Source organism: Clarias gariepinus, chromosome 8 (assembly GCF_024256425.1).
Source record: "Clarias gariepinus isolate MV-2021 ecotype Netherlands chromosome 8, CGAR_prim_01v2, whole genome shotgun sequence".
Classification (NCBI taxonomy): domain Eukaryota; kingdom Metazoa; phylum Chordata; class Actinopteri; order Siluriformes; family Clariidae; genus Clarias; species Clarias gariepinus.
Window position 1 is genome coordinate 26727284 of NC_071107.1, and position 24121 is coordinate 26751404.

The 24121-nt window shown below is 36.0% G+C and overlaps 1 protein-coding gene across 3 annotated transcripts; it reads left to right on the plus strand.

Moving 5' to 3' along the window:
• The first annotated feature begins 1599 nt into the window (after nucleotides 1-1599).
• Nucleotides 1600-22804, plus strand: cacul1 (CDK2 associated cullin domain 1). 3 transcript variants are annotated; one of them, XM_053502521.1, is made up of 10 exons: nucleotides 1600-1911; nucleotides 3989-4051; nucleotides 4989-5124; nucleotides 7908-8010; nucleotides 8142-8237; nucleotides 8936-9038; nucleotides 12582-12671; nucleotides 15365-15503; nucleotides 18326-18454; nucleotides 19324-22802. In XM_053502521.1, the coding sequence occupies exons 1-9, from the start codon at nucleotides 1674-1676 to the stop codon at nucleotides 18420-18422; spliced, it is 1065 nt and encodes a 354-aa protein (XP_053358496.1). In that variant the 5' UTR covers nucleotides 1600-1673; the 3' UTR covers nucleotides 18423-18454; nucleotides 19324-22802. The 3 variants fall into 3 exon arrangements, with proteins under 3 accessions (XP_053358496.1, XP_053358498.1, XP_053358497.1); XM_053502523.1 differs by lacking the exon at nucleotides 3989-4051 and having other exon boundaries at nucleotides 19324-22804; XM_053502522.1 differs by lacking the exon at nucleotides 18326-18454 and having other exon boundaries at nucleotides 19324-22797.
• The last annotated feature ends 1317 nt before the right edge of the window (nucleotides 22805-24121 follow it).

A 24121-nucleotide genomic window follows, 5' to 3' on the forward strand; every position in this document is an offset into this window, starting at 1 on the left:
ACCTCAACCAAAATGATGATTCTGATGAAATTTCAACATTGAATCAATGTCACCTTGCTATCTGGGTAGGGACAGCGTGCAAAGCCATCCCTGCTATCTATCACCCAAAAGAGGATGGGTTCCCTTCTGAGTCTGGTTTCTCTCAAGGTTTCTTCCTATTGCCATTTTGGGGAGTTTTTACTTGCCACCATTGCCTTTAGGCTGCTCATGAGTGACAATCTGTTCTGTTATGATTCTCCTGTATTTGCCTTCTGGTTTTTGTGTTTTGTGATCTGTGTGTTGTGAGACTTTTATGTTGACATTCACTTCATGACTGCATTTGCCAGCATGTACTGCATCCTAGCTATGTAATCACCTGCCCCTTGATTACTCTGTCAATAATCTTTATATAAAATTTGTTTTAATTAACTTTAATATACCAACATCTGCATTGCAAAGTCTGCTGCTAATTGTTCATCTTTGTGTCAGATGTAATTATGGTACACTGAAGTATTGTTAGGCTAAACATTAAGGCTTTGTCTGGTGAGTTTAACACAATTTTTTTAATCTTGCATATTTGCAACTAGACTTATCACATTCATTGAAAAAACACCACATTATAATTGTGGTCTTCTTTTATTTAACTTTTCCCCTTTATAGTACATCAATTCCATGGTGTTTCTTGGCTGAATGTCTAATAATCTTTCTCTGTTTTCCTGTCTGTCTATGCTGCTATCTCTCATCTGGATGCTCTATTTACTGCTTCAACATATTTTAATCTTTGCATAGCTCTAACTCTCTGGACCTCTGCTGCTTACATTCCCCATATGCAGAGCTATGTTCTCCACCACAGTTACACCATTTAAGTTTTGCTCCTACTTCACAATTTCCACACCTGTGTTACCCATGTTTAGATTTCACTGACTTTACCGCCTGTTCAAAAATATCAATTTATTTAATCAACTGACACAGCTGTCAGGACTCCTAAGATGACTCCTGAAATCTCTCTCATACATTAATGAACATTGGCAATGCTTCTCTTCCTATTGTCATCGCAGGGAGTTTTTTTCTTGCCACCATCACCCTTAGCTTGCTCATCAAGGAGAAACTGATAGTCTATATTTTTTCCATTAAGTTCCATTGTTAAAAGTGATATACAAATAAAATTGGTTGGAATTAAACCAAATCTTTTCCGTTACCTTTCTCAATTCCTTATATATAATTTAATGAGTTCTCACTTCATTCTGCTATCACTTGCCTATTTGTTTCGAAGTTTGATACATGCAAGCATGGTTTGGCAGAGTGAAGGTAACTCCCTGCAATATGGCTGCTTGACCGCCGGCGCAAGTGGTACCCAGCAACCGCCATATTGCAAGGAGCTACTTTAGGGAGCTTGAGGCCAATTAAGTTTATAATTGTTTACATAATGCTAAACTATTTTGATCGTTCAGCATTAAAAATGCTCTAGTATTTATCTTGAAACCTGTTTTGCTGTTCCAGTTTTTCCGGCCAAATCATGGTATCACTGTTAGATATCTAGTGCCGCAAGACTTGCAGGACTTCTAATGTGAAATTACTCAAAATGTTGTAAAAGTTTTGCAGTGCACTTCACATTAGCACGGCACGATTTGTAAACATAGCGATTTAACATTTGATTCGAAAGCGTAACCTTCGAAGCTCGCAGTAAAAAAAAAATGGACGAGGGTGGAGATTTTGACATGATCATTAACCACAATCACAATAGTAATGAAGACCATAAAAATAATAAAATAATCTGTAGCTTACATATGCAGAGTGAAGCCAGCTGTATATCAGTCGCTGTAGGTGTTTGTGCTGAAAATGCCACACACACCGATTTCGTTTCAAAAAGCGAAGCTGATTGTTTTGATCCCTCTACTGCGTGGAGCCTAACTTCTAATCTCTCAGAATATAGTAAGTCCGAACTTCTACCACTGTACAGCCTATATAATAACTATACAGCGACTGAATATGCATTTAATTACATTTACACAATTACACAGAAAATTTGCAGGTGTGGGGCATTAGATAAATAAAAGAAGTTGTAAAGAAGCAGTCATTTTCTTGCATGTTAAATCAATAAAAAAAGCTATATTAATAAGTTAAATGCAGTAGAAGTGCTTGATAGATATAACATTTACATGTGCACACGTATATTTCATGACTGAAAAAGTTTCCTCATGCTTCCAGAAGACTCAGTGAGTCCTGAATAATTCCCTTGTCGACAGTAACCCCGGGTCATAACATTGCCTCCAGATGCTTATACAATGGCCAATATCCCATTTGGGTGTTTGGCTTCTTTAGCAATTGGAAAAGGGTACATCTGGATTTATTAAACTATGTTATGCTTTCCACTGCTCTAATAATCATTATGCTCCCTAGAAAACTACAGCCTTTTTTTTTTGTCAATTAGTCTCACTAACAAGTGTTTTTCTTATGGCCACACACTTTACCAAGTTTAAGCAGAGATGCAGGTGAACAGTTATGAATCATGTTTCTTTTGTGTGGCTATATATGGGTCATTGACGGATAAGACTTTTTAATAGGCCAATTTTAAAATACCAAAAATATGGATATGTTTGGCCATTTTCTAAACATTTGGAATGTAGTGTACACATGCCTTTATTAAGAAAAGTAAAAAATTGTCATTTTAGTGTTTTTACACTTAAGTTAATAAAACAAAGCCTTAAAAAAGTCATCTGGGGCGACCGTAATATATCTCAGAGTTTACATTTTTATGTATCATTAAGACTAGTTGAACTCATATCAGTAAGTAGATAAACTGATAAAGAAAGATAAACTTTAGTGCACTTTCATTTTATGAAAACCATTATTTCACAAGTTTATTCTATAATATCAGAGTCTCCTTCATTATTCAGTTAAAATAAATGTTTATCCCTATAAAAGGAATGGAAAATGGCTGAATTTAAAAGAAAAAAAAAGATAAAATATACAAATAATTATACTTAAACAATTAACTCTATGTATATAATTGATGTATAGAATATGAAAACTACAAATATAGGACACATATCTATCATTTAACACATTTAGCAGTGGTCGCCCCACATGATACTCGGTCGCCCCATATGATGTTTTCAAGTTTACTCAAGTATAACAGGCTAACGGTTAGCCTCAAAAACCAAACTAGCTTCTTCTAGTGACAAAGCACTATCAAATTTATCATCAAAATATAGATTTGTGGAAAAAAATTATAATTCACAGTTTTGGGGTGGTCGCCCCACATGATGACCAAAAGTGACTACGACATTACAGTCGTTAAAAAACAGCTTTTTCCTACTATATTAGAGAGACTGATTTACTATACAGTTGTTTCCAGGGGGTCTTCACTTGTGTCTGGTGGATGCAGTATCCCATCCTTGAGATGTTTTTTAAAATAAAGGTCCCAAAATTGTGGTTTGTTGATGGTCGCCCCGGATGAAATGGATAGAATCAACATAATTCGGACAACATTAGTTTGTATATCATTATAGAAATATATGAGCAAATGCTTTATAGTTTTGTTAATGAATGTAAAACATGTTTAAAATTATGCCAACTAGGAAAAGGGATATATTTAAGTTGATTTAAAGTGTTTTTAAACCAGTTGTCCTAACTAAAGTCAAGGCCGGACGGTCGCCCCATATGGTGTTTTGGCACTTCGGATAGCAGAAAAATGATGAAAAACTTAAAAATTTGGAGAAGTTAGAGTGGTTTAGTAGGTAAAGAAGGTATAACAAGTAGATGAGAAATTTTTATGTTTTTTTTTGTTTTTTCTGCAAAATAAAATTAACCCGGACAGAAAAAGGGGGCGTCACGTCATTGACCCATATAGATATAGATATGTACAGGGCAATTAAAAAAAAGTGAAACGATTTCATTACAAAATATTTTTGATATTTTTTTTTTTTATTAAGGAACAGTAATACAACTTTCCAGGCAAGTCACAAGTATTCTACTCACAATCAACTTGTATTTCCTGTCTTACCAGTGTTTAATGTGACCACCACCTGCAGCACGGGCAACATCAATGCGATAAGAGAATTCCTCCCCGGTGCGTATCAGCATATCACGATCCACTGAGTTGATCGCTGTTGTTATTCAATGTTTAAGGTCATTGAGTGGGTATTGGGTAGTGGTGGGACATAAATGCGATCTTTTACTTATCCCCACAAAAAAAAAACACATAAAGAGCAAAGTCATTGGCCCCTTCTGACCAATCCATCGCTAGGGCAATTTTTTATTTAAAAGAAGCTTGAACCATCATGTACTGGCAGTGCTCCAGCTTGTTGAAAAATTAAATTAATGCAAATTTGCTTGCAGTGAAGGGAAGAGCCAGTTTTGGAGCATATCGAGATAGGTTTGTCAGTTGACGTTAAATCAGGGCGGGGGGTAGTTTATTTTCAATTCAATTCAATTTTATTTGTATAGCACTTTTAACAATTGTAATCGTCCCAAAGCAGCTTTACACAATCAAAAGAATTATTTAAGTTTGTATTTGTAGAACGTCTCACACACACAAACACACCAGTGGTGTGGGCTGTGGTGGCTCAGTGTGTTAAGGCACAAACCCCAGCTCCACCAGGTTGCCGCTGTTGGGACCTTGAGCAAGGCCCTTAACTCTATCTGCTCCAGGAGCGTCGTAAAATCGCTGACCATGTGCTCTGAACCCCAGCCTATTAACATGAAGCTGGGATATGTGAAGAATAGACTGTGCAGTAATGTATGAGTGACAAATAAAGGCTGAACAAACTTACTTACACCCCAACACACCCCAACTGAATCATTGTTAGTATGTGTGTGTTTAACTCATTTATCAAATTAAAACTTATGAAACATTTTTGCTCATCTTGCAAAACATTCGCAGACCAAGGTACTCGGGATCCAAGGCTTACTTATATGGCATCCCTTGGTAACTTCCATATGATATATACTGCAAGACCAAGCAATACATTTCTAAATAAGATTGTCTAATCCTGTGAAACCTGTAGGCTGTTTAGTGATGAATGCAATGACAGCGGAGGACTACAAAGAAACTTACTGGCCGAGGCTGGAAAAAGCAGTTGAACATCTGCTAACTCAAAGCCCAGTGAAATACACTTCTATCTCCTATGAACAGATTTACAGGTTGGTGATTTTAGGTATATTTGGTATATTTAGGTATCATTGATTGAGATACTATTGATGAGAGCAGATGGGAGGCAAAAAATTGACAAGGCTTGGGTAAATAAATGTTGGTCATTTTTATTGACAAAGAATTCTTGGTGGTCTCCCCTTATCTGTTGGTTGTCATTCTAATAATAGCTAAAAAGTACATGCATCATTCAGTTTAAGCTATTTTTACAGTTTATTGTAAAAATCTTCTTATCAAATTTTTTTTTATGCTTTTCAGTAGCTTTTCTACAGTTATCTGTATAAAATTTGATATGAAGTGTTTTGTGAGTGGTGGGTCTTCCTCAATTACAGTGGGGCAAAAAAGTGTTTATTCAGCCACAAATTGTGCAGTTCTCCCACTTTAAAAGATGAGAGAGGCCTGTAATTTTCATCATAGGTATACCTCAACTATGAGAGACAAAATAGAAAAGAAAATCACATTGTAGGATTTTTAAATAATTTATTTGCAAATTATGGTGGAAAAAAAGTATTTGGTCACCTATAAACAAGCGAGATTTCTGGCTCTCACAGACCTGTAACTTATTCTTTAAGAGGCTTCTCTGTCCTCCATTCGTTACCTGTATTAATGGCATCTGTTATCAGTGAAAAAAGACACCTGTCCACAGGCCCAAACAGTCACACTCCAAACTAAACTCTAAACTCTGTCATCTTTTTAAGTGGGAGAACTTGCACAATTGGTGGCTGACTAAATACTTTTTTGCCCCACTGTATATGACAAAAAATGTAATAGAAGCTAGTGTTTAAACAGCTTAATGCTTTTACTCAATCTTTAACTGGAGAATTGGCAGCCTGGAGTCAGCATTCTAGCAAATTCCGTTATTGCCAAAGATAGTTAACATGCTGCTATATTATAGGCTGCAGGCTGTACTTATTTTCTCCCATCTGGTTTCTGAATGTGGCCTTTATTTGTTCTTTAATTTTTTCAGGAAAAATGGCAACACATTGAAAACTCTCTTGTTTTTGTGTATTTATTTATTTATTTATTTATTTATTTATTTATTTGTCAACTAAGATTAATTTTTTTTATATAATATTTGGTACCCCCCCATCAGTTGAGATACCTTACTGCTCCTGTCTATTTTTTTCTTTCTCTCTAATCATGAAAACTGAAATTATTTGTGTGTAAAGAAATTTATGGATGCGTTGTTTTTGTATTATGTACACTCACCTAAAGGATTATTAGGAACACCATACTAATGACCCCCTTTCGCCTTTAGAACTGCCTTAATTCTACGTGGCATTAATTTAACAAGGTGCTGAAAGCATTCTTTAGAAATGTTGGCCCATATTGATAGGTGGCATCTTTCAGTTGATGGAGATTTGTGGGATGCACATCCAGGGCACGAAGCTCCCGTTCCACCACATCCCAAAGATGCTCTATTGGGTTGAGATCTGGTGACTGTGGGGGCCATTTTAGTACAGTGAACTCATTGTCATGTTAAAAAAAACAATTTGAAATGATTCGAGCTTTTGTGACATAGTGCATTATCCTGCTGGAAGTAGCCTTTAGAGGATGGTGGTCATAAAGGGATGGACATGGTCAGAAACAAAGCTCAGCTAGCCTGTGGCATTTAAACAATGCTCAATTGGCACTAAGGGATGTTTTCTTGGCCTAAAGTGTGCCAAGAAAACATCCCCCACACCATTACACCACCAGCCTGCACAGTGGTAACAAGGCATGATGGATCCATGTTCTCATTCTGTTTATGCCAAATTCTGACTCTACCATTTGAATGTCTCACCAGAAATCGAGACTCATCAGACCAGGCGAGACTCATCATTTTTCCAGTTTTCAACTGTCCAATTTTGGTGAGCTCGTGCAAATTGTAGCCTCTTTTTCCTATTTGTAGTGGAGATGAGTGGTACCTGGTGGAGTCTTCTGCTGTTGTAGGCTTTCTGCCTCAAGGTTGTGCGTCATAAATGCTTTGCTGCATGCCTCGGTTTTAACGAGTGGTTATTTCAGTCAAAGTTGCTCTTCTATCAGCTTAAATCAGTAGGACCATTCTCCACTGACCTCTAGCATCAACAAGGCATTTTCGCCCACAGGACTGCTGCATACTGAATGTTTTTCCCTTTTCACACCATTCTTTGAAAACCCTAGAAATGGTTGTGCGTGAAAATCCCAGTAACTGAACAGATTGTGAAATACTCAGATCGGGCCGTCTTTCTTTCCCATTCTGACATTCAGTTTGGAGTTCAGGAGATTGTCTCGACCAGGACCACACCCCTAAATGCATTGAAGCAACTGCCATGTGATTGTTTGATTAGATAATTGCATTAATGAGAAATTGAACAGGTGTTCCTAATAATCCTTTAGGTAAGTGTTTAGTTTATTTGATTTGAAGTGTGTGTGTGTGTGGGGGGGGGGTTGTGGCTTAGGCAACTAAGCCTGTCCGGATAAAATGGGAGGGTCACGTCAGGAAGGGCATCTGGCGTAAAACCTATGCCAAAGTTGTGTGCAGATTACTGACATCCTGTACATTCTGTGGGTTTCTTCCACATGCCCCAGCTTTCAACCTACATACCTAAATTGTGTTATGAACCTGTACAATTTTATGTTTGAAAACTAAATGTTACTTTAAATATTGCAGTCTAAATAGCACCATGTTTATAATATCTTTCATAGATATATGAATACATTAGTGTCAGCCCATATAATGGAATTTTATGCATTCATTCTTTTTGCTGCAAATGTATGATTGACCAGTCCTGTAACCAAACTTTTTCTTGTTCAGTCATGTTTATAAGTGTGTGTGCCAGCAATATTCAGAACAACTTTACAGTGACCTGATATGGAAGATAACATCTCACTTACAGAAATTGTGCTTAGAATTGCAGGTATGTGTAAATATGTATTCAAATGAAGATTATTTTGTGTGAAAAGCGTTCTTATTTTCTTAGGACTTTAGGAATCATTTCAGCCATTACTTGGTAATATAACTAAAATATTCTCCTTTCATTTTTTTAAGGAGAGCCGACCTGAAAGTTTTGTCGAAAACTTCAATCTTTCTTTTAATCAGTACATGGCTGCAATTCAGTGCATCGTTCCTGTTTTCACTTATATGGTAATTTGTTCTTTTGTTTGGTCCATATTAAGACAACAGAAAATAAGTGATTTATCGTGCGTGCATGGCTGTACTGTAGGTTTTAGGCACATGCAAATAAATTCTGTAGATTAAAGATTTCTTCAAAAAAATAAAGCCCAGTAAACAGCAATGAAGCACAGTCTTGGAGTGACGAAGCTTTGAGGAACTTTTAGTGTCAAGTACAATTTGTACAGTTTTATACAGAAATAAGCTAGTCAATTTTACCTGAGACTGAAAACTGTGACATGCAAACTAACCATTACACATATGTCACCACCATTTTTATTTATTTATTTTGCTGTATGTGCTGTGCTGCCCCTTGCAAGATGCTGCCCATACACATTGGGTTCTGTTTTCTGGCTCAGAGAGAGACAATTCACCACTGTATCTCCTGAGAGAAACAAATATTTTTTGCATTGTAAACTGATCAGGCTATTATGCAATTTTATTTTTAGATTCTTTTAGATTTTAGATTTTTAGTCTTAACCCCAGGGCCTAACATTTTTTAGCCAAACTCTGGTTAAATGTTTTGGTAGCCAAAGTTTTTAATTCCTATTACTAGTCTTTTTAAATTAAATTACAAAACAGTAACTTTTCATAATATTAAAATTTTTAGATGTATATGCACTGTGCACTGTACTGTATATGTTTCTATTTATTTATTTATTTATTTTTAGAACAAGTTCTACATTGAAACTAAGTTGAATAGAGACCTGAAGGATGACCTCATGGACCTTTTCTCAGCTCATGTGGCAGAGAAACATATTAGTATGTTAATATGTAAGTTAATTTTTTTACATATACTGTTTTAATAATGACTTTCTTTCTAGTAGCTGTAAACTGTTTAGCCACCTTATGCTAAAGCCACCATGCTATGCTAACATTGTCATTAATCATCATTCAACTATTAAGCACCCGAATATTTGCTTAATAGTTGAATGATGATTAATGACAATGTTAGCATAGCATGGTGGCTATCCTTATTTTTTTAGACCAGTTCTGTAGGCATTTCCTGTCCTGTTTTTTTGTAGCCCTGCTGCTTAGTTTTTCCATAGTGCATTTGTTTTTATTTTGTTATATATATTGCTCACTTTGATTAACACTATACTATAAAGATGTTTTGATTGGATAACCTGGTTATTCAGTATATTCAGCTGGTTTTATTTTATTGCCAAATAATGTGGCTGATCCTAGACTTGACTAATTAAAATTTCCCCAGATTATAACTCTTTCTCTAGAGGCTTGTGCAATTGGCACTTTACATAATTTGTGGAATTTGCTTCATGTGCTCCCCTTCTTACCCTGGAAGGGGATTCACTGGAATACAAAAAACCTGAGCTTCCACTATATCCCACTATATTTCTTTAAAAAGGTGGATGGATCACCACTGTCCCTCAAGGTTTTGTCGGAGATTTTTATTCTTCCACTTGTTAATGCTGCCTAGTTTAAAACAATTAACAAAAGCTGTATCTCTAGTTAAAAGAACCAAAGTACGACACAAATTTTATTTGTAACATACACAGTCATACTGTGCATTTCACTGCAGTACGATATGCAGTGAAATGCTTATACAACCGCCAGTGACCTTAAAAAAAACGTAAGAAATAAATATGGATAAAGAGAAATGTGACTAGTAAAATAAACTATACAAATAAGGGCATAATAAAAATATTACAAAATATAGAAATATAGGGAAAAAAGTATATATATAAATTGTGAAAGTGGCAATGGTTGTGCAAATATGCATAAAAAATTACTTATTAAAGTGTCTTGTGCAATGGTCCAGAATGAAAATATAAATATGTAGTGCAAGTGTGTAATGTTGGAAGTTTAAAAAGATGTTATTAGTCCTGTGTGGTGGTGATTAAGAGACCTTATCGCCTGCGGGAAGAAGCTCCTTCTCAGTCTCTCTGTGTTGGCCTTCAGGGAGCGGAATCGCTTCCTAGACCGCAACAGAGAGAACAGTCCGTTGTTGGGATGGCTGAGGTCCTTTACAATCTTCCTGGCTTTGGTCCAGCACCGCTTGCTGTAGATCGAGTGCAGTTCAGGGAGCTCGGTGCGGATGATGCGCTCAGCTGTTCGCCTGAGCACCTTAGAGGGCAGTCTGAAGTCTCTCAAGCGTCTGAGGTGGTAGAGGCGCTGTCGGGCCTTTTTCACCACGGTGTTGGTGTGACAGGACCATGACAGGTCCTGCGTGATGTGAACACCGAGGTATCGAAGCTGTCCACTCTCTCCACTGGGCTCTCGTTGATGACAGAGGTCTGGTAGCTCCTCTCCTGCTTTGTACTAAAGTCCACTGTTAGCTCCTTTGTCTTGCTGACGTTCAGGAGGAGATTGTTCCTCTGGCCCCAGTTCTTTAGATTTCCAATCTCCTCTAGGTAGGCCGACTTATCATTGTTGGTGATCAGGCCCACCACGTCAGTGTCGTCAGCAAACTTGATGATGGACATGTGTGCCTTTCCTAATTATGTCCAAAGACTACAGTTTGGCACGAATGGACTCCAATTAATTTGTAGAAGTACTGTAAAGACCAAGACCAGTACTATCAAAGACCATTGGTGGGAGTAGGATGCACCAAAGCTTAACAGTCAAAACAGAAGGTCTAAATACCTTATATGAGATATTTTATTCTTTATTTTTTTTTCAATTACCAAGCTCCTGTTTTTAGTTCGTCATTGTGTAGTATTGTGTGTAGAATGATGTGTGGGAAAATGATTTGAAAAAATTTTAAGATTAGTTGGAAACCTTAAAAATTGTTGGAAATTGTGTGTGTGAAAACTTTGGGGCTGTAATTAAAAGTAATAATACACAAAAAAGCAGTGCCCTTTACATATGTAATAAATATAAACTCTTCATATTCTCATCACTGCATTATAATTTAGAGCAGTTTTTATGGTATCTGCGTTCAGTGCAGTGAAAACTGCAATTAAATGCTTTCTGTAAAATATTAATAGGGACTTTTTTTATGTGTAAAAATCTCAGGAATTAAAAAAAAAAACTCAAATCATCTAATTTTATAGCAAAAACTATGTCATGGCTAAAGTCACCATCACAAGTTTACATTATTGTGATATTTCAAATAACATGCGGCGATTGCCTGGACAGTTCCCTAACACTCCACAGCAATGTTATGGATTGTTCTCCAACGATCATCATGCACAAGTTGCCAAATAGTTTTGTCACTTCCTGATCTCTCATCCTCCAGTGATGTTTCTCCCGCTCTTGAGGTGGAAAACACCTCGAGCGAATAACTCATTGCAGCATTGCGGTAAACTTGCCGAATTGTGTCAAACGTCTCTGTGGCAGATTCGCCCTGATTTTCACACAGAAATTCTCGTTCGCTCTTTGTTCTAACTTGCTGAGCATGATGAAATGGCAGAAATGGTAATGCATGTGGTCAGAATAGCACATGCAACAGATGTTGAGCTTGTTGGAGAATGAGTTCTTCTGGTAACTTTGTCACACTCGCCACTTTCTATTTTTATGCAAATCTCAGGAGCATACATCAGGTTTTTTGTTTCCATCTGAATACTGGTCTGTCTTGTACAATATTTCTTTTTTTACAGCCATGCATATATATATATATATATATATATATATATATATATATATATATATATATATATATATATATATATGGAAGTATATATAATATATATATATATATATATATATATGGAAATACTAAAGAAAATTGCTAATAATTATGCAGCCATGATAAACATATATAACACATTTGGTACAGCATATAATATGGTGCCTAAGACTTTTGCACAGTACTGTATATAAAGTAGCTCTCTCTGTCTGTAAATATAAAATATGTGCACATGGTCATAATTAAAACCCTTGTTAGTGTGGCTCATCAGAAGAAAATACTTCAATTTGTTAGGGAACATAAAGATTGGACTTTAGAGTAAAGCAAAAGGGCTATTTGGTCTGATGATTTCAGATAGACCCTATTCCAGAGCGATGGGAGTCAGGGATCAGTGTAAGCAGGGAAATGCATGAAATGATGCACCCATTATATGTGGCCACTGTAAAAGACTCTGAAGCCAATGTTATGATCAGGTTTTGCTTTAGTTGATGAGATCTTCTTGGAAAGGTTATTTTTTCTGGTATACCAATTTTTACCAATGCTTTAATTATCATGTTATGTTGCCTGATGTTGCCTGCTAGATAACTTGTTAAACTTTTTCAAATTAACAAGTAATGTCACTTCATCCCACATTTTCTGATTAAATTTATTAATTTGAACTTGTACAGGTGCAGAAATCTATCATGTATGTAAACACTGTTTGTATTTGTTTTAATACCTTTCCTTAGCTCTCCTTACGAAATCTGATGCCATGCCATTTCAGATTAAACCATCAACCATGGCAAGTGTGGTAAAAGGCCTTTATGCTCTGCGGCCAGGTGAGAATACTGTACTTGTTGTTTTTTTATGTTTATTTACTGTATGTTCATTTATGTTTAAAGTAATGTTACATCTCATTTAGAAAACTCCCTACACCAAAAAAACACCAAACCTACCTCACCTACTTAACCCTGTCAATGTAATGGAAGTGAAGAGTAAGATTAATTAATAAAGAAGCTGCATCACTCTTTAACATCTATTGATATCTAATCAACATGTTAACAATGCAACATGGTTCACACCATAATGAACTGCAGTAGAAGTTCCTTCTACTGCAGTCCATTATTAAACCCCCCACCTTTTTTCCATTCACAAGGTCTATAAATGCCCTGTTTTACACTAACATACAGTATAATTAGAAATATTGTTTGTTTGTTTTTGGTGACTTTGGTGAAGTTCAGATCATATGTTCATGCAGAAAACCAGAAAACTGCATAGTTCACATACATTTTCTAATTACTTTATTGCATGTCTCAAAAGTCAGCAAATACTAAAAAATGAATGGCCTCTGTGTATACACACCCTGACAAAAGTCTTGTCACCTATTCAAGTTGTACAGCCAATAATAGTGAACAACAAATAGTAACTTGAATTTTAGTTGATCATTTGGAATCAGAAGTGGCTTATATGAAAGGCAAAGGCCACTAGATTAAGCTTATTTTACCACATTAAAAATTAGCATGCCTTGATTTTTAATTATTTAATTATGACAGAAAATTCAGACTTTGCTTAGACAAAAGTCTTGTCACTTAACAGAAATAATGTACCGTACAGAAGGTCATGGTGACATAAAGTCATGGTGCAGTGGAAAAATAATTAATATTGTGTATGACTCCATTGAGCTTGTAGGACTGCATCCATACGTCCCACCAATGACTTTATTAATAAAGTCCTCTGGAATGGCAAAGAAAGCATTCTTGCAGGACTCCGAGTTTATTAAGATTTTTGATTTCATCTTCAATGCCTTCTCCTTCATCTTATCCCAGACATGCTCAATAATGGTCATGTCTGGTGACTGGGCTGGCCAATCCTGTAGCACCTTGACCTTCTTTACTTTCAGGAACTTTGATGTGGAGGCTGAAGAGCACCATCCTTTTGAAGAATTTACCCTCTCCTGTGGTTTGGAATGTAATGGGCAGCAAAAATGTCTTAATACCTCAGGCTGTTGATGTAGCAATCCACTCTGCAGATCTCTCTCACGACCCCATACTAAATGTAACCCCAAAGGAAACCCATCCTCATTTGGGTGAAACAGAAAGCAGGAAATGATCTGCATTTATACAGTGTGTTAGTTGGCAGGCAGTTCAGCTATAATAGTTGATGTTAATTGATGTTAATATGGAGTCCAGGTAGTTATTGAAGACTCAGGTAGACTTGTAGGAAGTTTCAGTCCTGAACTATCGAACTGTCAAGTCCCCAGAGAAACAGTTGCCAACACCAGTCGAGGCCAGAACCATCTTCTAGGTAGAGAGAATCATCCCCAGACACCAGACGCATCCCAAAGAGACACATGGGGCATCCATGTGACGAGATCTCCAACCAGAAGCGGGGAACCAGGATGGGTCAGACTTGGCAAATGCAACATGATTTTTTAGTTGTTTTCTGCTTAATGCTGGTTTTTGAACACTAATTTGGCCACTGTGTGAGAGAATTCAACAAACTGTTTTTGTAAATACAGGGGTTTCTGATGACCATTTTTTATGTAGCTCTGCTGCAGTTGAAAAAGGGCTTGCCCCGGACTGTCGAACCAACAAACTTTCCAAACTTTTCCAAACACAGTTGTCTTATGGGGTCTGCCTGACCTGGGCCTGTCATAAACTTCAGCTTCAAATCTTTTTCTTATTCTCTACACTTGACGTTTAGATACATTAAAAATGTCTGCCATCTCAGCAGGAGACTTTTCCTTCAGGCTTTTGATGATCAGCACTTTGCTCTGTGGTTGAATCTTTGGCATGCTGTCAGGTCAGGATGCATTTTAAGTTAAGGGTGGGTGTGCTGGAGTTCTTCTTCTACACACCTGGGAATGTGTTAATTACAGTATTTGTCACAGGTGACGCTCTAATCTGTGATTGCTTAGACAAAAGCAATGAATGCTTAGACAAAAATTTCCACATCTTCAAGGATTCAACCAACGTCTGACCTTTGCAAGATTTTATTTTAGGAAAATAAGCATGATCTAGAGGCCTTTGCCTTTCATATAAGCCACTTCAGATTCCAAATGATCAACTAGAAGTCAAGTTATTATTTGCTGTCCTATAACTTGGATAGACGACAAGACTTTTGTCAGGATGTGTACACTGCCATTGTCTACAAGAATGGCAAATACAAAATCATTCACCATTTCTGATGAAACAGAACTGATGATGTAAAGAAATTATTTCCTACTTTATTGCAATGATTGTTCTAGCGTGATTTTGAAAGACTGCTGATTTCAGATGACCCTAGACAAAAAAAGTGGAATAGTGTTAGGTCTGGTTCTGTTTACTTCTTTTCTTTCTTTTTAAGCTATTTGGGTCTGAAATAAAAAAACAAACATATGTATATTTACAATATCCACACACTTTTAGGCTACCATAAAAAAGGACACGTAATACTTTTTACTGTATAAAAGTTTACAATATATACACGGTGCACTTTTGTAAGGCTGAAGGATGGATAAATAATTAGAATTCTTTATTATTTTTCCTTTCAGATTGGTCTCAACTAGCCCCTAATCTGTTTTCAAAATTCATTCCCCAAATTCACTCTCCTGTTTTGGAGTCAGATCTGCTGTGTTACGCAGCTCAAGACAAGAAATTACAAATGGACCTTTTACTACATGGTTTTTCCAGGTAATGTAAAATACCAGTTCATGGTTTTGTGTGCTATTTGTTCTTGAGTATTATAGTTAAATATGGTAATGCATATACAATGTCTGTATGTAATGGCTCTAAGAGCTGTATGTAAAGAATTAGTTATACTTTAAATATTGTTCAACTATTGATAAAATATTGATGTTTAAATCTTTCATAACAAGTTTACATACTTTTACACTCCTCCTCTTATATATACTCAGAGTTTATAAGTCCTGATCATTAATTGAAAGGCTATTCCATAACTTTGAGATTTGTAAGAAAAAAAAGTTCTGCTGTAGTTTTCATAATACAAGATACAGCACTGGTAGTGTTCCATTTTGATTAAATATGAAATTAAAATATTCTATAAAACTACCAAATAAAATGATTGTGTATAGAGTTATTAAGAAACAATACAGTGCATGCTATGATAAGGACATATCTTCCTTTTCAGGGAATAAAAACTGTACCAATGTCAATTTTAAAATCTAGAATCCAGAAGATTCAAAATTGAAATGAATTTAAGAAGAGGCCTGAGCACTGCATAAGGCCATGCTTATACTGCATAAATACACTGGTGTGAAAAACTATTTGCCCCCTTCCTGATTTCTTATTCTTTTGCATGTTTGTCACACTTAAATGTTTCTGTTAAAAAAAACGTTAACTATTAGTCAAAGATAACATAATTAAACACAAAATGCAGTTTTTAAATGAAGGTTTACATTATTAAGGGTAAAAAACTCCAAACCTACATGGCCCTGTGTGAGAAAGTGATTGCCCCCCCTTCTTAAAAAAATAACTGTGGTTTATCACACCTGAGTTCAATTTCTGTAGTCACCCCCAGGCCTGATTACTGCCACACCTGTTTCAATCAAGAAATTACTTAAATAGGAGCTACCTGACACAGAGAAGTAGACCAAAAGCACCTTAAAAACTAGACATCATGCCAAGATCCAAAGAAATTCAGGAACAAATGAGAACAAAAGTAATTGAGATCTATCAGTCTGATAAAGGTTATAAAGCCATTTCTAAAGCTTTGGGACTCCAGCAAACCACAGTGAGAGCCATTATCCACAAATGGCAAAAACATGGAACCGTGGTGAACCTTCCCAGGAGTGGCCGGCCAACCAAAATTACCCCAAGAGCGCAGAGACAACTCATCCGAGAGGCCACAAAAGACCCCAGGACAACATCTAAAGAACTGCAGGCCTCACGCTGTAAAAGACTCATTGCAAGTTATCGCAAACGCTTAATTGCAGTTATTGCTGCTAAGGGTGGCCCAACCAGTTATTAGGTTCAGGGGGCAATTACTTTTTCACACAGGGCCATGTAGGTTTGGATTTTTTTTCCCTAAATAATAAAAACCATCATTTAAAAACTGCATTTTGTGTTTACTTGTGTTATCTTTGACTGTTAAATGTGTTTGATAATCAGAAACATTTTGTGTGACAAACATGCAAAAGAATAAGAAATCAGGAAGGGGCAAATAGTTTTTTACACCACTGTATTAAGTATAAATTTCTGAAAAAAAAAATCTATGAAACTTTTTTTTACATATTACACAAATTTAGTTATTGAAGTTATTCTAATGTTCTATTCTGAACGTCTATTTTTCCAGTTACCGTGGAACCTTGGTTTACGGACATAATTTCGTTCCAGAAGGGGGCTCATATTTAGAAACACTCGTAAATCAAAGCAAATTTTCCCATAATAAATAATGGAAACTCAAATTATTTGTTCCACAGCCCAAAAAAATAAATAAAAGAAATTAATTACAGTAATACAAAATATAAAGTAAAAATAAAAGAAATTAACCTGCACTTTACCTTAAAAAAAAAAGTAAAAATAAATCCGTTTTTCCGTTTATGCGTGCTGGCGCTGTGTATGTATTTGTGTATGTGTGTGGACCTAAAGTAATGGGAGAGGAGGAATCAACCACCCCCTCCCTTCTCGTCTTACACAGTAAACCTGCCTCCTCTCTTTTTGGGTTTCACACATACCCACACTTTAACGGAAACTGTTTTATTGAAAAAATTTGTAAGGAACATCGCTAATAACTCTTATGTAAGCGCGTACTAACGGAATAATTGCTGTAAATTGCTGCCCTTTACCTTTGAAAACAATCGCGACAGAGCAGTGTTTCTGTGTAGAGCAAAGTGATTTTGTGTGTGTGTGTGTGTGTGTGTGTGTGTGTGTGTGTGTGTGTGTGAAGGCGAGAGGAGAATGGGGTGTGTGTGTGTGTAAAGGTGAAAATAGGGTTGTGTCCAATGACGCGCGTGCACACGCATAACGGCAGGCTGACGCACGGAGAGAGAAAATGGATCTTAACCTCTCTAATGAGACTTGCTTTTGCTTTGCATGCGCGCACACACCTGTGTTATAATAAACAGAACACGCGCTGTTCACACAAACGTATAAACACAAAATAAAAATAAATTATACGCACACATGGTCACAGTGTTATAGTAAACAGTACATGTTTGCACAACTGTTGATTATACCAGTGAGAGACCCGTACTAAGACCGAGCAGGCAAGACGATTACTCACAATTCTGCAGCTCAAGAGAGAGAAAAACCATTAGCTCAGTTGTGATCACGTGACGCTCGGCGTCAAAACAAAAGCACACACCCGTAGTACCGAGTCAAAATTTATGACAGATCTTTGCTCGTCTTGCGGAACACTTGCAAACCGCCATCTGGAGCACCAAGAATTTTTCTGGTGGGCCGCTGGCCAATGTGAGCTGGCCCAGGCAGTACGCAAATATATTTTTCTAATTATGGAAACCATAATATTGCTCCCTTTCACTTTTAATTTACAGAGAGATATATGGATCCTTTCCCGATACAGCAAATTCTTCTGAGCAAATAAAGAAAAGGTGGAGTGAAAAGAAGAAAAAAGATTTAGAGATGCTGTGAAATGCTTCAAATTAACAGATTATACCTTTGGCGTGAGTGGAAATCGCAGTTCCGCAGGCTCTGACAGCTCTAACATTATGGTCAGGGATAGCGAGGCTGGATCCAGCAGCTGTTTCAGTGATGGTTAAGTGCCTGCTGATGATGACCAACACCTCTCCCATACCTGAGCCGGGTGAAAAGGATGGCAATCAAACTAAACAGGTAAACTGGAATACAATCCAGGTTACCTGTTTAGTAAACGGGTTACCTGTTTACCTGTAGGATTAGCTCATGCTAGTAAACTAGTTACTCATTTTAATTTTTATGCTAGTTAATATTAATTTAATATAAAACATTGACAATATAATGCTGAGAAACATGATTTTGAATTAATATTGACTACCATAATAATTAGCACGACTAAAGCTGCTACTGATTTCATTCCAGCTTACCTGTTCAGTTTGATTGCAATCCTTGTCACTCGGGTAGAGAAGGGGAGACACTGGTCATCATCAGCAGGCACTGGTTTATCATCACTGACCCTTGCAGCTTACACTGATGAGTGGTATATCTTACACTGCATTAAGATGATGCCCCCTGACTAGCTAAAATATCGTCTTTATAGTTTTATATGTCGTAGAATAAAACTATATATATATATATATATATATATATATATATATATAATATAGAATACATTGTTATAGATATATTCTATATTGTTATAAGCCCAGGGCCACTTTTTTGGTCCCAGTCTGCCCCTGGTATTAGGCATTCTGGTTAACCACCCAATGTACATATTTAAACATTTTAGATTAAATATCTTAAATTAAATAATCACAATGCTTCCAGTTCAATAAATAATAACGAATGTCTACATTTTTAATATATAAATAATGTATAAATATATATTTTTTTTCAGGTGTAACCAGTCACGTAAAAGAGCGAATGAAGGATCCTGAAAAATCTGCAGGGGAAACATAAGCGAATACTCTAAGATACTACAAGAAGGCCTCCTACTGCTGACTGTTACAGTATTAATCCAGGCACAATTAACACAATTAACAGAAGAATAAAGAATTCCATGCTATTTAAATTTTACTGGATATACTTTATATAAAAGTGACAGATGAGTGCTTTGTGCTATGTAGGAACAGGAAATAATTAAAATATATAAATATTTTACATACTGTATCTTCTATGGAGGACAAAACATGATAAATAAATTTTCATTCATCTATTTTTATTTATTTATTTATTTATTTATTTATTTATAATTTTTTTCCCTAATTTAGTCGTGTCCAATTCCTCCCAGTCACTAGGGGACTCCCACATTAAGGCTACTACTACCACTCAGTCGGGAGGGCCGAAGACTATCATGTGGTTCCTCCACACCACGTGACGTCAGCCGACCGCATCTTTTCAAACTGCTCGCTCACGCACCGTTAGGGGCGGCGTAACACACATGGAGCTACTTCTCCTTCCGCTTGCGTGAGCTCACAGATGCCCCTGATTGGCTGTAGTGCCGTGATTAATGTGAGAGCACTAAGTACTTCTCATCCCTCCCCTGTGAGAGAGCTTGGCCAATCAAACATTCTATGTATCCAATCAAACATTCTATGTATAATAATATGAAGAGATTTAAATTATGACAGGACAAATATGTACTGTAATTATTCCTAATTTTAAATAATTAAAGTAGCTTCTTCAAAGTAGCTACCTTTTGCTTTAATGGCAGCTTTACAGTATACACTTTTACAGATGTTTTTTTAAACAATTCAATTCAATTTCATTTGTATTGCGCTTTAAACTAATTATCATTATCGCAAACTAGCTTTACATAATCAATAGAAAATTTGTATAAAATGTGAAAAATATGTATGAAACAAAATGATTAGATAGTCCCTGCTGAGCAAGCCGAAGGCCAGGAAAAACTTCCTGACATTCAATCCTGACATGGCAATAGGAAGAAACCTTGAGAGAAACCAGACTCAAAAGGGAATCCAATCTCATTTGGGTGATAACGAATAGCCTGGATTGATCTGCAGTCATACTGTTTGTTAGGCGGCTGTAATTTCAATATAACAGTTGATGTGTTTAAGTTAATATAGAGTCTAGTTTGTCATTGGACAACAGCTGTCTGCATCAGCCGGGACCAGGAACTGTCCCCAGTCACCACATGCATCCTAAGCAGACAACGTGGGGCAACCAAGCTGCGACATCTCCAACCAGACGTGGGGTAGAGGGGTTCTGGATCACTTGCAGCACAGGAGCAACATGTTTAGCTCGACAGAAGGAGACAGGGAGGGGGAGAGAACAGTGCATCTTACTGTGAATCATGTTTATGCTGTTTTTCTATGTTGTACTCAGCTTCTTTGCTTTAACAATAAAACAATTGGCTTGGTGCACCCAACATCACCATGAAAATGGCAAAGATTACTAATCCCTTATCACTCACCACTTATGCTCTGGAAGCTACAAATATGTTCAGGCAATCCTGTTAAGCCTGCCTTATTTGTGTGTTGCCTTATTTGTGTGTTACCTTATTTGTTACCTTTTGTTTGCATGTGATCTTCCCAAGTGTGTAGTATTTTGATAATGCAGAATTGAGTATGTTGTTACTTAATTACCTACTGCCATATTTCTAATGCTAATGCTATTTAACCTTTTTTTTTTTTTCAAGTAAGCACTGTAAATATGTATTAAGCACAACCGTGCTGTACAGTGAGTCTATGTCCAGTGCCTTTAATCATGAATCCACTTTGTGATTGACCGGGGAAAATCTACAATTTTATTTTTCCATTTTTTTTGTTTTTTGCAAAAGTAGCTACTTTTTGCCTGTTTACTGTACCTTTAAACATTTACAAATCTATATTATGGTAGGAAAATAAAGAAAAGTGTCCAAAAGTCAAAGTCAACTTTATAGTTGATTCTGCTACATGTACAGTATAAAGAATTGAAATAACGTTACTTTTCGCCCCCTTACAAACAACATTAAGTAAAAAAAAAAAAAAATTTTGTAAAAAAAAATTACACAAACTAAGACTATCACAGTAGACAAATGTCACAGTTATTTGTCCTGCAAAAAGGTTTATTAGTTTATTAGAATGATCCGCCTCAGAAGCTGCTAAATCTATAAACTCCTCAGATTAGAGCCCACATAAATTCTTCTTTGAGTTCCACTGATTTCCACTGTTCAGAGGAGACTGCGTGAGTCAAAAATTTTATGGTCAAAGAAACCATTACTTTAACAGACAAAACAGGTAGAAGAAACCTGCTTAGGCCAAGAAAACCAAAGATTTGGCATTAAATCAGTGGGAAACTGTCCTATTGTCTGGGATCCGAGATTTTGGTTTCAACCTCTATTAGAATTAAGAATTTTTTATATCTCAAACGGGTCAGCTGTGATAATGCCTTAAACTTATGCTGAAAAGTGGTTACTCACATTGAGTAACATCATAGTGTGATGCTTTTTTTTTCAGCATCTGCAGCCTATTCTACACACATACATACACACATTACAAATGTCAACATTCACACTCACAGACACACACACAAATAAACGATTGTACACACTCATACACACGAACACGCACAAACATACTTGTATATTGCACACCTCTCTCTAACGCACGCATGCAGAAACACACATACACATTAACAAGTCATGTCTCACACATGCATCTCAAATGTTAACACACAGACACACACCACCCACAAACATGCACAAACACATTTACTCATTACACACAGACTGACACACCCATACGTCACACACACATACGCACTCAACGAATATTTAGTGCCCAAACTGACATGAGCCCTATATGTATGACATGTGCAAGTTGAGCAGTGCACTCGGGAGGCGATGGCACAGGGTGCTTGGGCCTGCTTATCATTGCTTGCAACTATATCTTAAACTTTGTTTTTCATTTTATTTTTTGCTGTAAAAATGCATTTAAAAATGAAATGCTTGAAATAATCATTGTAAGAAATGTACAAAAAGTATACATTAAAATAAAAATTTTAATACACAGTAGATTCAGTATATTTTTAGTTAAATTTAAATAAACTTATTCATACTTATATTTAGTGCACCACTCTCTATCTTTTGTGCGTGCCCTTTCAAACGTTTTTTTTCACCTTGAATTTCTCCCACATGCTCTCTAACTCATTTTTGGGTGCTGAAACTCACTTTTGCATTTTCAGGCTCATTTATGTGCGTTTTAACTCATTTTAACTCACTTTAACTTTTAACTTTGTTCGGAAAACAGTTTATATTTCTGTTTGTGTGTTTTTAAGACAACCTGAAGTTTTGTTGATGACAAATAAACTATGGAACTGTTTACTGTTTAAAAACTGTTTTTTGTAACCTTGTGCAAATAATTTGTTGAACTCGAATAAAATCTGCTACTGATGTACAGTAATGTGTTTCAAAAACATGTTATAATGTAGAAAATGCATTTAGTATAAATGGTTCTAAACTCCTTTAGTGAACTAGTAACACATTTGCAATACAGTATTATAGAATACTGTGTGTACAGTACTGTATGATATACCATGAATATATTATTATTGCAGCAGTAGCATACTGTTATACTTTATACATTTGTTAGTATTTCAAATACTAAAAAGTACTCTTTGTGGTTAATAAAAATATACTTTTGATATATTACTTGTTTATTTGTAACAGTAAAAAAATTGCTGTGATTTACTTATAATACATTACTGTATTCTTAAATTTCAATTTTAATTTCAATTTTAATTACTGTGAGGTATGTACATCAGTACATACACAGCCATATACTTTAAGTGTCCTAGGTTGTTCCACTTTAGCTACTTACTTAATACACTTAAAATTGTGCCTTTTGTACAATTTAACTACAACTTAAATGCACTTAATACCAAATTTACAAAATTACTTCTTCCAAAAAAGCAAACTTTAAGTATTTTTACGTTTATTATATTTAGCATACCTTTTTTTTTCAATTGGGTGGGCCATGCAAGGACATTTACTTTTTCTCCTTCAACCACTGTGTGGTCGGTTTTGCCGTGTGCTTTGGGTCATTGTCAACCTGCTGCCCATTGACATTATTACTTGGGAGAATAGTGTGGAACTGTCAAATTTGTGAAGAAAATGAGGGGAAACAATCACGAATGGAGAGCACTTAAACATATGGTGAAGTTGCATGTTGAAAAAAATTCACAATTCACAAACCATAGCTATGTTTAATTGTAAAAGCAAGAGCATTTCCATACACACACAATGTAATGAGAACTCACAGGATTGGTACTAAACAGCTGTGTGGCCAAAAGAAAAAAAAAAACACTGGTTAGTAAGGCTAATCAATCAGGAAAAGGGTTCACAAAAATTGTGAAAATGTGGTTCTGGGAGCACAAGGAATTATTTTTACACAAGAACTGGCCATCACACTTTGTTCTGTAATTAAAGCTAAATGTGAATAAAATAAAAAATCAGGCATTGTGAGACTATACAAGAAAAGAAAAGTTTATTTAGAGATACAAGTCAGAGTATAAATAGTCAATCTCAGTATAAACTGTTCAAATAAGATTATTTTTTATGCCTTCAGCATTGTTTTACAACATATTTATGTCTGTGTGCCTGTGTGCATCTTAAAGAACTTCAATATTTTGAAAAAGTTTTTCTTTAATAATTTAATTGACAAAGTGATCTTGGTTATTCTGGATGAATTTTTCAG

What these genes read in the sequence shown, in the direction of transcription:
- cacul1 (XM_053502521.1), top strand. Translation starts at nt 1,674, where the DNA reads ATGGACGAGGGTGGAGATTTTGACATGATCATTAACCACAATCACAAT. An exon ending in CCTTTATGCTCTGCGGCCAG is followed by an intron (nt 12,672 to 15,364) that starts GTGAGAATACTG and finishes TTTTCCTTTCAG; the next exon opens with ATTGGTCTCAACTAGCCCCT. An exon ending in TTACTACATGGTTTTTCCAG is followed by an intron (nt 15,504 to 18,325) that starts GTAATGTAAAAT and finishes TTTAATTTACAG; the next exon opens with AGAGATATATGGATCCTTTC.